This window comes from Hoplias malabaricus, chromosome 9 (assembly GCF_029633855.1).
Source record: "Hoplias malabaricus isolate fHopMal1 chromosome 9, fHopMal1.hap1, whole genome shotgun sequence".
In the NCBI taxonomy this organism is placed as follows: Eukaryota; Metazoa; Chordata; class Actinopteri; order Characiformes; family Erythrinidae; genus Hoplias; species Hoplias malabaricus.
The window spans coordinates 33,909,438-33,926,011 of NC_089808.1; the positions used below are offsets into that span (position 1 = coordinate 33,909,438).

The following is a 16,574-nucleotide window of genomic DNA, read 5'->3' on the forward strand; positions in this document are numbered from 1 at the left end:
ATAAAGGCAATATTAAAACCTCATAAAAAGTGAATTTCACTTTTCTTTCTATTAACTTTTTTTATGCAGATGAAATTCCTTCACGATTAAAACGTTACCTTCTCAAAGAACCCTGATGTCTTCTGAGTGGAGTGAGCCCACAGGTTTGGGCACACACTGTTAAGTGGACTACAGTGTTAAATTCCACAGGGTGGGCCATTTATATGGATACACCTTAATAAAATGGGAATGGTTGGTGATATTAACTTCCTGTTTGTAGCACATTAGTATATGGGAGGGGGAAAACTTTTCAAGATGGGTGGTGACCATTTTGAAGTCGGCCATGTTGGATCCAACTTTTGTTTGGATCTGCTGCAATGACCTGGTTACTGCGTTCACCAGACATCAACATAATTTCTATCCACTCCTCACATGTTAACCTCTTTTACGTTAAATTTTTTTTTTGTGAAATTCCCAATAAGTATTCAATTCCCATTGAATAAACCAAAGTTGGATCCCAAATGGCCGACTTCAAAATGGCCGCCATGGTCACCACCCATCTTAAAAGTTTCCCCCGTCCCATATACTAATGTGCCACAAACAGGAAGTTAATATCACCAACCATTCCCATTTTATTAATGTGTATCCATATAAATGGCCCACCCTATATATAGAGGTGAGTTCCCACTCCCTGGTCTCAAATATCACCACAATGTCCAAGGGTATTCTTCAAGACTCTTTTTAAATGTCTTTGTCTTTTTAAATAATATCTTTTCAGGTATATTTTTTGTATTTCTGTCAAGCAGTGTCTTTCATTGTCTTTTAGCATCACTGAGCCAGATCTATATGTAAACAAATGTGCATTTGAAGCACAAATAGGATGTTTCTAACGAGTGGAATATATGTATGATTATAAGGACAAACTCTGTGAAATGTAAAAACATGAAGCCAAGCAAACCAATACACAAAACCATCTCTCCATCTCTGGGTAACCCACAAACAAATTAAAAACGCACATTTTATAATAATGTAATACAATGGTACTAAAATATTTTATTACTTTTAGACTTTTAAACCAATCCACATCTTCACCTATGAATATTTAATGATAATCACTGAATTGTAATGATAATAACTTATGACCTCAGCAAAAAAAAAAAAACACACACACAAGGAAACATGTTTATAAAAGTTTATGTAAAAGAAATAATGAAACAATTGGCTCAACAATTTGAGCCAAGATTTGTGAGCGAATTTAAAAAGAAAAAGAGTATGATTATAAATTATTAGTAAATTAGATCTTCATCTAATTAGATCAAATATTATAAACAATATTGTGAAACTATTCTGGGTGTATGGAGAAATCTCCACTTGTGTAGCGCAATGCCAGACTCTCAAGCTGTCAGATTTAATTTCATGAGAAAAACCATAATGCTACTATGCTAACTACAACCACGTTAGCCTGAGTAATTCAGAAGGTTGTGGTTATCTGGGCCTGAGCTCATGTCAGATAGCCAGAGAGATACTGGAAACGCTCTGTGGTCAGCTGAGGCAATGTTTCAGCTTGTTTTCAGGTAAATGAATGTCGTATTTTATGTGCCAAAGACAAAATGGACAATCCAGGCTTTTATCAGTCAAAAGACTTTATCCACAGACCCCCAAATGAATGAAAGTCTAATTAAAAACAAAGGTGAACATGCCTCTATCCTATTTTGAAGTGTGTTGCAGGCCTTCTAAATTTGTTATATTTCAAACACATCATTACTTTGGTCAGTGAAAACACTGTTAATAGTTCTTTGTACTTTGTGAGTTCTAAGAATGATCAAAACACAGATTCCCAATGTTTCTGGACTCTGGATTGTAGGTGGGTCTACCTTATAAGCACACTTTAGTTTGCTGTGATTGGGTATGGGTACAGTTTCAGAGTTGCAACACAACATAAAAATGCTGTGTTGTTGTCATTGCAGTGACAATACGCCAGACAGTTCTAAAGGCTACAGACCCAAGGTCACAGGTACAGTGAAGTCTCTATAATCTCAATGACACTGCAAGGTACAAAACTTGTGTCATCATTTAAGAGAAATCATGAAGTATATAGCTGAAAAGTATTTTTTTCTCACCTCGTCACTGCGAAGTAGGGTTGGCTTAAACTTCAAAACGGACATCTGCCGACCACAACTTCCCCTTGTTCACCTCTCGCTTCGTTCGCGTCAGTTTCCTTAAAGCCCCCAAGCTTGCTGTCCATCGCTTCAGCCTGTGGTTCTGGTTCTCTGTAAAGCTTAGGTTTTAAATATGAAAAACGGCAGATTCTCCATTTTTTCTCTTTTTCCACTTTGGATGAGCTTTGGCAGTGTTGGTGAGTTCAAAAGACTTCATCATTATCTGTTGTTATGTAACGGTGTGGGTGGCAGCTTCAAACTGAACTGCATTATTTGTCCTTGAATTATTATTGTTAGATTATAACGTACAATTCCTCTTTCACTTTTATCACATCAAATGTGCGTATTCAAACTCTATTCTGTGTTACCATTTTGTTGGAATGTTGAATTCTTTGGCTCTGAAATAATGGCTTTGGAAATTTCAGGTTTTTTTAGGGTACAAAAAGACAGTTGACATATTTGTTTCTCAGAAATATACACAGACAGAAAAAAGCTTGTTTCCCAGTCAAAGCCATTAGTTTTAGTATTAAGCAGGAAGCAACCACCACTGATATCAGTAAGGTCCTATAAAATGCTGAAAACAGCTAACGGTACTGAAGAAAGTATAGTCCAAAATAATTAATGATTAGTATCTCTAAGTGTTACAGCACAGAAAACTTATGAATGGTTATAAATATACTGCCCAGTGATATGTTATCCAGTAATGATGGAGATGTACAAGTGTATTTTAAAGCTAAATATTCCCCAATAAACCTTATTTGTTTTAGAGAAAACTTCACATGAAAATCCAGGGGTCGTTTTGGGTGATTAGTCGGTCAGTATGTACCTGTACAAAGCATCGTTTCATTTAAAACACTCTGAATGCTTTGTTTATATCACATCTATCTCAGGATGGTCAATTAAAGATATCCAATAGAGAGTCTTCCTGTGGTCAGAAACTGACCCCTGATGAAGATCTAAAGGACAGTATAACTGAAAACTAAATCATGAACAATAAATAGTTTATATGTTTCATTTTCAACTACCAGTGCATTAATACAAACCGTGGGTCTGTGCCGATGTCAGACAATTTGTCCAACATCACCTAAATTAAATCAGCTCCTCCAGGTCTTCTAGTAATAAATCAATTGTTAGTTGAAATACTGATATTATTGTGAATTGCATCTCTATTTTCAGCTGTTCCATTTCAATTAAACAAACCTTACTTTAAGTTGGTGCTGTTTTTCCGTTTCCCACATCTTTAATATGTAATAAAAAGAACTCTATTAGATTTTCTAAAGTATAAAGTCTTACCCAAAATTTTTTTTACGAATCAATCACATTTCTAGTCTTTCAGAACCCCCATTTTAAATATCCCTAGGTGGATATTTACATTTATTGCGCAACAACAATTTGGCATGCAAACGCCCAATATGAAACTGGACAAAGTAAGGAATGCATTTTTTAAACATTTATTAATAAAATGTTTAGGGTAGAGTAATGAAATACTTAACTGCTGTATCATTCTTATAGGGACTCTGTACAACGTTCTCATATAAGCACTTGCACATATACATACATAAATGTTTGTGTGCATGTGTGAATATACTGTGGCCTTTGTCTACATTAATAACTTCTACACTTCTGCAAAGGCATTTACACTGCATATAAGAAGACTGAACTTATAGTGTGTAAATATAGAACTGTGTGTTAGCATATTTTTGATGTCACATGTGGCTTGACCAGATGGGTTTAGTGCTAGTGCAAAAAAACTTGAACCTCCAATGTTTTTAGCCTGTGGTTTTTACACCATTCAGTTAAAAAAAAAAAAAAGAACAAACCAGAATACAAAGTGGCCGTGTGAAAGTCTATAGACTGATTAAAGAATTTACCATATGCTTGGTTCAAACACATATGCTTGGTTCTTATCAATTTATGATATTTTTTAACAATAAGTTGTGAATAGTAAATAAGTAAATACACAAATAAACGGACAGGAGAACAGAAGACCACAGCTATGAACACATAGGTCAACCTAATTTTATAAAAGAAAAATAATAATGAGACAAGGTCCACTCATAATAGGAAACATATCACCAAATGTATGCGCACAAACTTTAGTACTGAGAACAGCACATATTTGATTATTGCACTCATATATGGCATTTGAGTGTAATAAATTCATTTAAGACGAGCTGTGAGGGGATATGGAATGAGAGGGATTACCCACCTTGAATCATGTATTGTAAGCTGGCATCCGTGCTAGCATTCGCATGCAATAGTACACATGGAATGGTCCCTTGCACATCTGTGAAGGCACTGTTAATGCTGAATGATGTATATGGGTTTGGCAGCAACATGGTGCCATCAAAACAATGTATTTTCTGGGAATTCTGGGAAGACCTTGCTTATTTATTTTCTGAATTTTAAAGCCATTTTACATTCTGCATGAATTACAACAGCATGACTCTTTAGTAAAAGAGTCCAGGTGCTAAAATCGCCCAGACCTCTCACCATCTAAATATAACTGAATTATGAAAGTAAACACCTTACAATGAAGACCCTGAGTTGTTGAGTAGCTGAAATCCAATAAAAAGCAACAATGAGAAAATATAAAAAGAAACAACAAAAATATTTTATTAAGCATATTAAATGTAGTCTTTGTAGTGTTATGAATTAAATATCGTATATTACTAGCTTAATGGCTTTATTAATAGCTTTAAAGGATGTGCATGTTAGTTCATTTTTTTTATTTCTTTGCATTTCATTTATATTTTTCACCTTTACATACAAAATAGATACCTTGTGACTTCTTGGGATTTGCATTTCACAGTATAACAGCTGTTACTCTTTTCAAACATCTTCTTGTTACAAGAAAAAGCTTTTTTTTTTTTTTTTTTTTTTTGCAAGCTGTGCCATGTTATATTATTATCAGAATAATCTTATTTGAAGTAGAAGACAAAGCATACTACTGTTTAATGATTTCCACTCTTTAATTCCTTGTAAAGCTGCTTTGGATGAACCCAAAATCTGCTACATCTTAGATGCCATTCTCTTCATCTATGGAGTGGTCCTAACTGTCCTTTACTGCAGAATGAAGGTATTTTCTGTTACACTCTCTCTTTATTTCTTCATGGTATTGTCAGTGGTTCAGGAAAGTGTGAATCTGTTTGGCATGTTTTTGATTTGTGTTGATGATGATTTCTCAGCTTTCAATTATCTTTAATTTCAGTGTATGTTATAATATTCCTATCATATCCAATATTCATATCCAATGTTAAAGAATTAAACATATATCTACTGATTAGACACAATCAATTGCAAAGGTTTGGACAAAACGTCTGATTATATGTTTTGTTTTGTTTTGTTTTTTTATTTGTGAAACAAATAATAAGCACACATTCCATATGGAGAACACATTTTTGTACCTTTTTATGCACAATTATTATTTATTTGGTAAATTTAACATATTTAGGAAAACTCTTAATATATGTTCTTTGCAAATATTATGGCACATTTCTACTTTATTTTTCCCAGTTGGTTGCATTCAATAGACTAATAAATAGACGTAATGCAGTTACATTTGAATTAAACACCAATAATTCAGTGCATTTCAACAAGGGTTTCAAAATTTTATTCACAACTGTCTACCCCTTACGCTCAGAAACCAAAACGGCTTCCTAGTGTTTAGACGAATACATAACCCTATATTAGACATCAGTTGATGATTTTATTCTTCATGTTTTTCCGGTCTATTTTTTTCCACCTAGTGGCCTGTATGTATCAACCATTCTTTACTAGAGCTATTTATTACATAGCTCCATGTGGAGCATCATTTTATTTTCATGAGAGTTCATTCATGGACTACTCTATTTTATTGCTCTTGAAAGTATCACTTCATAGAAAAAACAAAACATGAAAATGACAATCACTGTCATAAGTATTATTTGCTGCTGTTCGACGGTGAAAATATGAGCCTCCATTTTATCACTATAAATGTTGTTTTCACATTCACAGTTGCTGAATGAACGTGGAAACATCTCTTACCCCAAGGTAATTATTTATTTTGGTTAAATAATATTAACGGCAACATTTTCTGTCACTGTGCTAAATGGTGTAAAGGTCGATGGTAAGGATACACTTACTAAAAGAGAAAAAAACAAGCTGTATGTTATACAACTAACATATAACTAATGTTATCTGTATAAAATAATTTTACATATTTTAAGCAAATTAATCAAGTGAAATAATTTTTACTCTACTGGCTGGTAATTGTGCTCCTATGAAAATATTTTTGAAACATTCAAAACATTGAGATTACAGTTGTCAAAATCCAAAACTACTGACTTTTTACACTGTGTTATAGTTTTTAATGTTAATTAAAAGAGCTGTAAATAATTAATTTATTCATTACCAGCAATATCTGGATGTGGATTTGCATTGTTTAGCTATTATCATTATATTATCATTACATCAGTGGCATAAATTGGACAATGATATCGTTTATCACAATTATTTCTGTGATTTATTGAATTATTTCTATCGACCAATAATTGACTTGCCTACTCTCTGACATAAAATAAACATTGATGGATTTGTAATTCTTAGTGTATTTACAAATCTGAATACTTTTTACTAGTACTCAAGTGTTTTAGTGAGTTAAGGAATTATTATTTTTTTACTATTTAGTAAATTATAGTCTTTTTTGGTGTAACAGCTCCTGTTCTGTTTAATGAATGGCCAAAACCATTCTGCTTTAGCGGTTTATTTTAGACCATAACAGATTAAGAAAGGAAGAATAATGTACAAATTTCAATTCCGATATTGATAGATGCTGAATGTAACTGTCTAGTTTTATATTTGTATTATTATATTAGTTGTTTTTGGGAAAGGCCTTTTGTTTGAGTCAGTGTTTCAACAGTAGATTATGGATTTTAGTGGCTCTTCCCCAAAGTTTTGGGCGACTCAGTGGCTTGGTGGTTAGCACATTTGCCTCCCAGTGCTGGGATCAAGTTCCATTTGAGCGGAGTTTCAATGTTCTCTCGGTGTCTGTGTGGGTTTCCTTCAGGGTCTACGGTTTCCTCCCACAGTCCAAAAACATGGAAGTTAGGTGTATGAGTGAATGAACGTGTATGTGAATGAATATCTGGATATGTGTGTATGCCCAGTTATGGATTGGTGCTCTATTCTGGGTGAAACCCTGGTGCTTGATGCAGTCCTTCAGGTGGATGGCCGTTCCTGGTTAAAAGTACCTTGTGCACATTTGGCTGCCACTTCTTGCCAATGTGTGTCTGAATTGAATGTTGAATGGAATTGCATTCTGTGCAGTGTGGATTGTAAAGTGTCCTTGTGTGTTTAGAAAGGTGCTGTATAACTGTAATGATAAATAAACTGTTAACAGTGGACTTGATGACATAAATGACACTGTTTTCTTACATTACTGAATATTACTATATTACACTGTGTTCACTTTACTTAAAAAAGTATATTAAAAAGTATATTCACATACTTTCCCCAGTTCATATGCAGTTTTAAACAAGTATTCAGATACTGATGTCCAAATTTGGTAAAAACATTCAGTCAGAACTAAAATGTTCTTCCTATGCAGCCTTTTGAATAGAAGTTATAGAGATGACACCTAAAAGCAGTTACACTTTTTTTTTTTAAAGAAATGGGAAGAAAGTCACAGTTAAAATAGGAAATGTGTACTGCTCACAGTAAACAGCTGACAAAGCTGAGTTTATTTTTACTGGGTTCCTGTATAATTCACTTCTTATTTGATTAGACTGAGCTTGCGTCATTTAGCTCTTTCTTTAGGTTTTACTGCTTGAGACGAAAGCTCGATTTTACTGATAAATCAATATATGTTCATTAGAACCTTATGCGATAAAAGTTAAATTTGCATGACTGAAGTTAATAACCTCAGATAAGAATGAGGCTCACTTTTTAAAATGTACATAATTTATCAGATGCTGTTATCCAAAATCATTCCAAATAATTACAAAATTATTATTCTAGATATTTCTACATTTAAACATTTTTTTTTAATCGAATCTGATATTGCATCCTAGCAAGTCCAAATAGGTTAGAACTAAGGCACTGCTGATATCACAAAACAGAAAATAAACATAGCTTTAGGGCAATAACCACATAATACCAAAATAATTTTTACAGCATTTTGACATTTCTTTCCCCTGTTGAGCCCCTCTAATGTTGACCACAGTGTTATACCAATAAGATGGAAATAAGCGACCTTGACTAATGTCAGTATCTTATAATCAAGGGCTTGGTGGTTTCTGTGAAACTCTATTAAGCAACACTACTCGGGTGTGGAATGTAAGTTTTAGAAAACATGATCAAATCTTTTTAGAATCGCATCACCTCTCTGTTTTTTTTTCGTTTTTTTTTTTTTTTTTTACCCAGCTTATCTCTGAACATCTTGGTTTCTGAAAATCTGCAGCACCTTCTGTGAGAAACATGTATATATTAAATAGGTCCAGAGTGGCGTTTGATTTACCTTTAACATTAACAAACATAGGAAGATGGTTGTAGGGTGAACATAACTGGGTAACACTAACATAGGTCAACATTAATAAGGCTAAATGACACCTACATAAACTTTTACTGATATAAAGTAATTCCAGCAAGTGGCAGTTGTTTTATAAAGCTTCACATTTATTTAAAATTCATATACAAAGTATTCTTTTAGGATAAAAGTTACTCAAAGTTACTCATTTTGTGTAAGGTATTGTCTCAGCAGGTGAACGTTATTACAGAAGTACTAGCATTACAGTAAAAAACGTGCATACAACTTAGTAGTGTATTACAAAAAGTGTACAAAAGTTCATATATGTTAGCGATATTTATTGTACTTGTGTAAATTGTGGGTGATTGTACGGTTCACCTGTTCAAACACTACTTTGTTCTTTTCAATTTTTCAGAAAGATGCAGCAGCAGCAGAGGGCGTTTATGAGGTAAGCTTTTATACTTTTTTAAAGGTGGTCAGAACAGTGGGACACCAATAACAAAAATACTACACTTTATTTACCAGGCTTATTCAGAATGTTTTCTCAGAGGAAAAAAGAGGTTTTTAATCAAAGTTTTTATCACCGTCATCCTTTGCATTCTTTAGTTTCCCAAATAATTAAGCTGTCACAAATGTTCTTTGTTCTTTTGCTATTATCAGGTTATTAGTCTATTGCTACTGTCTGATGATATCTTCCTCTGATTAGTAATAAATGTGGCTGACGCGTGTACTTGATCTACCAGTATGGCAAATATCACTTCTGTGAAAGTTAAACCCTTTCATTCTTTGTCTCCACATACACGGACAAATCTGTGATTCATTATATTTATTTAAATTAAAGTAATATTTAGAGGGGGAAAACTAAATTAACTTCTTCATTCAAATCAGAGTAGTGAAACCACTTTTACAAATCTGGACAATATATGAATTATGCGTTATTTATCCGTTCTTTTTAATAATTTTCTATGTATAGTCTTATGCAAAATATTTGCTCAGTCTAAAAATGTTTGAATTAAACCTTACTAATGTCATATTAATTTATCCTTATTTTGCATCTTGAAATCTGATATTTTGGGCAAAAATATATTTAATAAAATATGTAATAAAAAAACTGTATAAATAGATAAGTAGCAGGTGCTTCAGGCAAACTCTGGAGATAGATACCACATAGACAAATATGTCCATCAACACTGACGTCTTTCTAATATAGTGTTTATGGTTTCTATTTTTGGAGTCAAGGTTAGGCCACATGAATTAAACCTTCACCACATCGCTTTACTTCACTAGTAATGGAAAATGAATTAGTGCAGAATGCATCTATCTAGCTTTTATGATTGAACTTTTCTTTGTAAATTGTTGCAGATCAAAGAAAGCCTTAGTATCTTCTAAACTGTAACTTTACATGAGAATGCAAAAAAAATTATTTATAATTTTTAATGTTAATTAAAGAGCTGTAAATAATTAATTTATTCATTAATTTTCTGTAACTGCTTTATTTAAATGCAGTGTGTGCCGGGTTGCAGTGTTTAGAGTCTAAACACACCATGGACAATGTGTCAATGCATAACATGTCGTAACACACTCAGGTTTAGGGGCGTTTTAAAATAAACAATCCACCAGTCAGCATGTGTTTTTGGACAGTGGGAAGAATCGCATGCAGACACAGGGAGAACACACCCAGCAGTGTTCTCCTCAAGTCTGCATTGGTTTCCTCCTGGTGCTGGGACTCTTTCCACAATCCTAAAAAAAACATGGAACATTAGTAGGTGGATTTTCTAATCAAAATTCTTTATAGTTTTGAGAGTATACATGATTGTGTGAGAGTATGATACTGGCACACTGTCCAGGGCTCTGTTGTAGGCTCTGGACCCACTGAGACCCTGAACTGGATAAGCGGTTACAGGAAATAAATGAATGAAGGAATATTTACATCCTCAGTTCATACGTGATAAAGATTCAAACAGCTTTTAAATTGTGCCTGGTTCTTCTAGTATACGCTGCACAGTGCAGGTCAATCACATGAGGAAGCAATGTTTAAAATTGCATTAAAAAAGAATCTCAAGGCGAAGCTTGAATGCATATGAATTGTTTCAAATTGTTAAGAAGAATTATTGGGTAAAATGACAGATTGCTTCTTTAATGTAAGTAAAAAATATTTGGGACAGATTTTATTGGTCCCTTTATCACAAATGATTGTCATAAGTAGGTACAAGTAGGGATTTTAGCAAAACAATATGCACATGGAAAGAGAAAACGATACACTTTTAAACTGCACAATGTGTAAGGCTTCTTTGGCAATGCACCTGAGACACACAAGGTTCTGTCTATTTTTTTTTAAATTTCATGTCAAAACGTTTACATTCGTGTTGCTAAAACGACTGACAGTTTGAAAGAGACTGAAAGATTTTAAAGGAAAAAAATCTAGTACAAAACCTAATGTGTAGTAGAACAGTTATAGCAAGTAACTATTAGGAATGTATTTAAATATGACACAAGTTAACAGTGCAAGCAGATGTAGATGTGAAAGAAATGTTTGCTGATTTTTATGACGAGCAGCGCACAAATCTAGCACAGAACGACAAAATTACACAAAGATGCAAAGATGCATTACATGATCAAGTGTGCTGCTATAATATTTAACCAGATTAACACCTTGAGTGCGCCCGAGCAAAAACAACAACAAAAATATAAAAAAAATATATATATACACTCTCTCTCTCTCTCTCTCTCTCTCTCTATATATATATATATATATATATATATATATATATATATATATATGGGCACACTCAAGGTGTTAATCTGACACACACACACACATCTATAGATAGATTGGTCCATAGATAGTTTTGAATATATAGTAGATTATTTAAGCATTATTTTAAATGATTTGTGTTTGACTCTGAATTCAGTTAGATCAGGTGCACAACACTGAAAATATAAACTCTTAAAGTACTGACTTCACAAATCATTGCAAATGGTATGTGTGTTTGGAGTGTTGTGTTTAAGTTGAGTGACTACCTATTAGTGACTGTGTTGTGTGCATGTCGGAAAGCAATCCCCTATGCCTTAAGAAATAATACTTTGTGCAAGCAAGTCTACCCATGCACACAAAAGAAGAACTGCTCTTACAAGGAAAAACACTGTTATGCCTGAAAACAAACATGTGCCTGATGCCATAAATGTCTCTGAGAGACTGTGTGTCAGATCCTGTGTGTGGTGTAATCGATGTCTGAATAGCGCTTGACGTGTCTGAGAATCTGCACGTTGTGATAAATTTAACAGATTTTCAAAAAAAGCCACAAGTACTTCCCATTTAGGTTTGGAGCTGCTTTGCAAAATATCACACATATTCAAGCCAGTTTCCAAATTATTAAAGTTCATGTTCTTAGGACTTGTCTGATACCACCTACGTTCATATGGGTTAAAACCCAGAGACTAGTTTTGGGAGGTGTGTGATTTTGTACATTATACAAATTAATTCAGATAGAAGTGGGCAGAGTTTACGGGTTCCTGAAGTGTTTTTGTGTGTTCTGACCCAAGGTATCATGGGAGAAAATAATGTTGTCTCCATGTCATGCAGAGTAGGTGATATGGACCTCAAAGCACCACTATAGCACCACCATCAGGCCAGTCAGGCTGAGCTCATGTACCGGGTACTGCTACCACCTGGCAAAATTTCATGCCTGTACAACGTATGGTTGTGTGTGCATTCAGTTTTAATCTGAGATAAAGAAAAACTACAGGGTTCTTTCACCTTTGGTGCTTGGACTTCTAATTAATTAGCATTTATTTTATCCTCATCACAGAGAACAATAAGTAAAATGATAATAGTAATATGCATTATTATAATTATTGTTGCTATTTGTAGTATTTAGTACTAACTTTTATTAGTAATAAGTGTTGTTAAAAAAAACGTAGAAATTGCAGTAGAAATGAGTAAAATATAGGAATAGACAGTTTGACACCAGCACAAATACAAAATTAGAGCCTTTAAAGTAGTAAATAGTAAAATAACATCAGACATGATTTAAAAAAAAATTAAATCAATATTAAACTATATTTGCATTTTGGAAATACACAGTGTTTGAATGAAGCTGAAAATATGTGTATGAGAAAGACTGAGTGTTTGTGTGTGTGTGTGTGTGTGTGTAGCAGTGTGTGATTCTGTGTATGTGATTATGTCAATGCATGTGATTGTGTGTACACTGATCAACCATAACATTATGACCATCTTGTATCTTCACTCATTGTTCATTATCTCAGCTCCACTGACCATACAGGAGGAATTTGTTGTTCTCCAATTACATCTGTTCCTCTGCATACTCTGTTTGCACCCTTTCATTCTATTTAAGAACAAGAAGATTTGGTGATGGACATCTACAAGGTGGACCAACGAGGTAGGTGTGTCTAAAAGGGTGGACAGTAAAAACTCAGTGCTGCATTGACACTGACCTGGTGGTGATGTGTGTGTAGCGCTGGTAAAAGTGTATCAGACACAGCAGTGCTGCTGGAGTGTTTACTGTCCACCCTTTTAGACACACCTACCTCATTGGTCCACCTTGTAGATGTAAATTCAGAGACAGCAGTTCATCTGTTAAAAAAATACAAATAAATATCCAGCAAAAACCCTGCTGTGTTTGAACACTCCACCGTGTGCAGCACTGAGAATGATCCACCACCCAAATCATACCTGCCCTGTGGTGGTCCTGATCATTGCAGAACAGGGTGAAAGGGGGCAAACAGGGTATAGAGAGCAACAGAAGGACTACAGTCTGTAGAGCTACAAATTGCTCCTGTCTGGTCAATGAAGCTGAGAGAATGGACAGTGAGTAGAGTGTGGAAATAAGGAGGTAGTCATAATGTTATGGATGATCTGTATGTGTGTGTTTGTGTGTGTGTCTGAGAGACTTCTAAACAATAATAATAAAATGTAAAAAGATGGAATAAAATTTAAAAGTGAAGGGAAATGAGACATAAAAACATCTCTCCTTTCTCTTTCTCTCCTTCTCTCAGGGTCTTGCACCACACACTGAAGACCCCTATGAGACCATCCAGATGAAGAACAAAAAATAAAACCATCATAATCTTTTTGTTTCCTCGTTGTCATTACATGTAACTTCATGCCATATTATATTTCTCATCATGTAGCTGTGTGTTTGTATTGTACATAATCAAGATCTATTACTTATTTTTATGCTTAATTATTTTGTAGAATATGTGCTATATATGTGTTAGAGACTTAAGTGAGAAGAGAGTTGGTTGGTGTAACATTAAAAACGACTGTCCTCTTTGACATCCATTTTGTTAAAAATGGCTCAGAGTAAAATAAATAACTACACTGTCAGAAAACTTGTAAATGTTGTGGTACCCTCAAGGGTACATATTCAGTACCTTTAATTAGGAACCAAATTTGTACTATTTTCTATTATAATTGTAGATTTTAAAATAGTGTTGATTTAATATGCCCAATTCCCTCTCCTGAACTTATATTATTTTCCTTTATTTTACAAAATTCTATAATGAAAGATTACAAATATTCACCTTCATTCCCTTCAATGTACCTTTAGGGAACAAAACAGGCTTTAAAACCATTATTGTACCTCTACAGGTCCATTTAAACTCTTTATAACTTCAGTGACAAATAATGTACATGTATCTTTGTCTGAGAGTATGTAGATATTAGAAAAACATAATAATTTAAGCTATAAAATGGTCTCTGATAGGTTTGAGTAATGATGAGAAAGCCTATTATAAATAAAGGTTGCCAGATAATGTGTGCTGAGGTGGTCGGGGCTGGTTGGAGCAGGTGCTGGTCTGTTCAAGTGTATATAATTTGAAATATAAAACTTTCAGGATGAACACAATACATCTGGTCCAAAATACTTGGAAAGTATTACTTTTATACATCATCTTTCATTAAAAATGAAGTATGCTTTCTCCTGCTTCTGTTAAAGAAGCATTTTAGGGTTATGAGGTTTGTCCCAACACTCTGAGACAAGCACATGATTCCAGGAAGTGCTTGCTGGCCTTAAAGCTTGCTGTTTTTAAGTGAACATGTGCAGCTTTTTTGTTCTTCCCCATTAGTTGATTTATCGTAATGTTTAATATACGGCCTGGGAAGTATAGCAGAGATCACAAACTGTAACAACCAACCCCACACTGCACTGCTTCCCATGAAAAGCATAACCATTATATAATTCTAATAACACAATAAGCTTTATGTTTGTAAAATTTCCCACTAATGCTATTTTTGTCGTGTTTATATCATTTGTACTGTAACATTGTATAGTTCTTCAGTGTAACTCTTCTTGGCTGGTCATATTAAATGTCTTCTTTTCCACAAACTCAACATACATTGTCATTTATATTGAGGTTGCGTTTCCGCCTTTGGTTGCTATAGCAACCCACCCCTTCCTCCCACCACCCAGTGTCCGACTCACTTCCTGTTCTGTGACCATGTAGCTGTGTGACAGACAGATATTTCCACTACAAAGGAAAGTACAGACATCATTTCCCTCACTTATATGAGCCAGTCTGTGTGTGTAAGTGAAAGTATGCGGGCACTGTGTGTTACAATCGTGTACTATTTCAGTGTAAAACCAACACCAGAGAGCAGCATTTTTACCAATTCGACTAGAACTGTATCTAAGGCCTACCGCCAGGAGACAGAGGGGTGTAGCAGCAAGTTACATTTATTCAAATAACTTTTAAGTATGTGTCAAACATTTACGTCCACATAGGTATATTAGTGAGTAAATTAACATATTTTTACTCATGAGTGTTCATATTTAGATAATAATGCAGTAATTGTTACGGTTTTTTTTTGTTTACCTTTGACCTTTCAGGATTTTAACATTTAATTTTGGACCAAAAGGAACCGTTTTTTTTAACGGATACTTTTGGAGTATTGATTCAGGGGACTCTACCCACCTCTGCTGGCAGCAGCTGGTAACAATATATCAGAGAGCCCAAAGCCAAAAGAGAACAAAATGGGCAAGTGGAGAGGAGAAACAGATAATCTTCTGGGCTACAGATCCTCTATCAGGCTTCTCTGAGCACAGGAATGTTTAAGTATCTAAGTTGAAGGCACACATTTTGCTGTTGAGGTTCTGGATGGTGAGAAAGGGAATTTTGAACATTTCATTTTCATTATACTTTATAAATGGCATCAGGAATAAATAACTTACTATATATCACCGAGAAACCTAAACTTAGATTCAAGTGCAACTGATGCTGTAAGTGGAGTACACTTTGTAGTAAATGCCATTAACTTGCAAAAAGCTTGAAGAAGAAATCAAGGATATTAAAGATGAGAGGTCTCATTTGCTGCAGAAAGCTCCTCTACACTACTGGCAAGTTTTTATGCATTTTTAAACATAGCTGTCAGACTGTATGGCATCCAGCTATGAGAACAATGTTGTGATTTGATGCTGGATGAATGCTTCTATATGATATACATCACTGTGAATATACTGAAAATACATTACTCCAGAGAACACAGTTACACTGATTTATATACCCCCTCACCGATTTATGGCATTGAGCACAGTGATATAGGAGGCTTATATGCAGCTGCCCCAGTGTGTCTTTATTTCATTGGTAAATGCTTGCTGCTTGAGATTACCCGAACTGTGGTCTGTACACAGATGAAGATATGAGTCCATAATGGGTGTGCCTTAAAACACTGCACATGAGGTAAGATCCGCGTTGAACAGGACTCTAAGAGTCTAAGCATTCCAACCCATTAAAAACAGCCTTTTAAATAGAGCATGTCCTTAGAGTATTTGTTTCAAAACACATGGAGGTTCTATGTTTAAGAACCTAATACAGCAAATCACAGCATACTGTCTTCTGAAATATCTCTGAGCTGCTTGCATTTGCTCTGAAGATACGGCACAGCTATAAGAGGTAAACTTAAATGTGACTTA

The 16,574-nt window shown here is 34.4% G+C and overlaps 1 protein-coding gene across 1 annotated transcript; it reads left to right on the forward strand.

Moving 5' to 3' along the window:
• The first annotated feature begins 1,975 nt into the window (after nt 1-1,975).
• fcer1g (Fc epsilon receptor IgFc epsilon receptor Ig) lies at nt 1,976-14,981 on the forward strand. Its single transcript, XM_066681880.1, has 5 exons — nt 1,976-2,335; nt 5,126-5,217; nt 6,135-6,170; nt 9,059-9,091; nt 13,660-14,981. The coding sequence occupies exons 1-5, from the start codon at nt 2,272-2,274 to the stop codon at nt 13,717-13,719; spliced, it is 285 nt and encodes a 94-aa protein (XP_066537977.1). The 5' UTR covers nt 1,976-2,271; the 3' UTR covers nt 13,720-14,981.
• Nucleotides 14,982-16,574: the final 1,593 nt, after the last annotated feature.

Bases quoted from the DNA above. Each gene is read 5' to 3' on its own strand.
- fcer1g (XM_066681880.1), top strand. From the start codon at position 2,272: ATGAAAAACGGCAGATTCTCCATTTTTTCTCTTTTTCCACTTTGGATG. The intron at 2,336-5,125 runs GTGAGTTCAAAA...TTCCTTGTAAAG, and splicing joins GATGAGCTTTGGCAGTGTTG to CTGCTTTGGATGAACCCAAA. The intron at 5,218-6,134 runs GTATTTTCTGTT...TCACATTCACAG, and splicing joins TCCTTTACTGCAGAATGAAG to TTGCTGAATGAACGTGGAAA.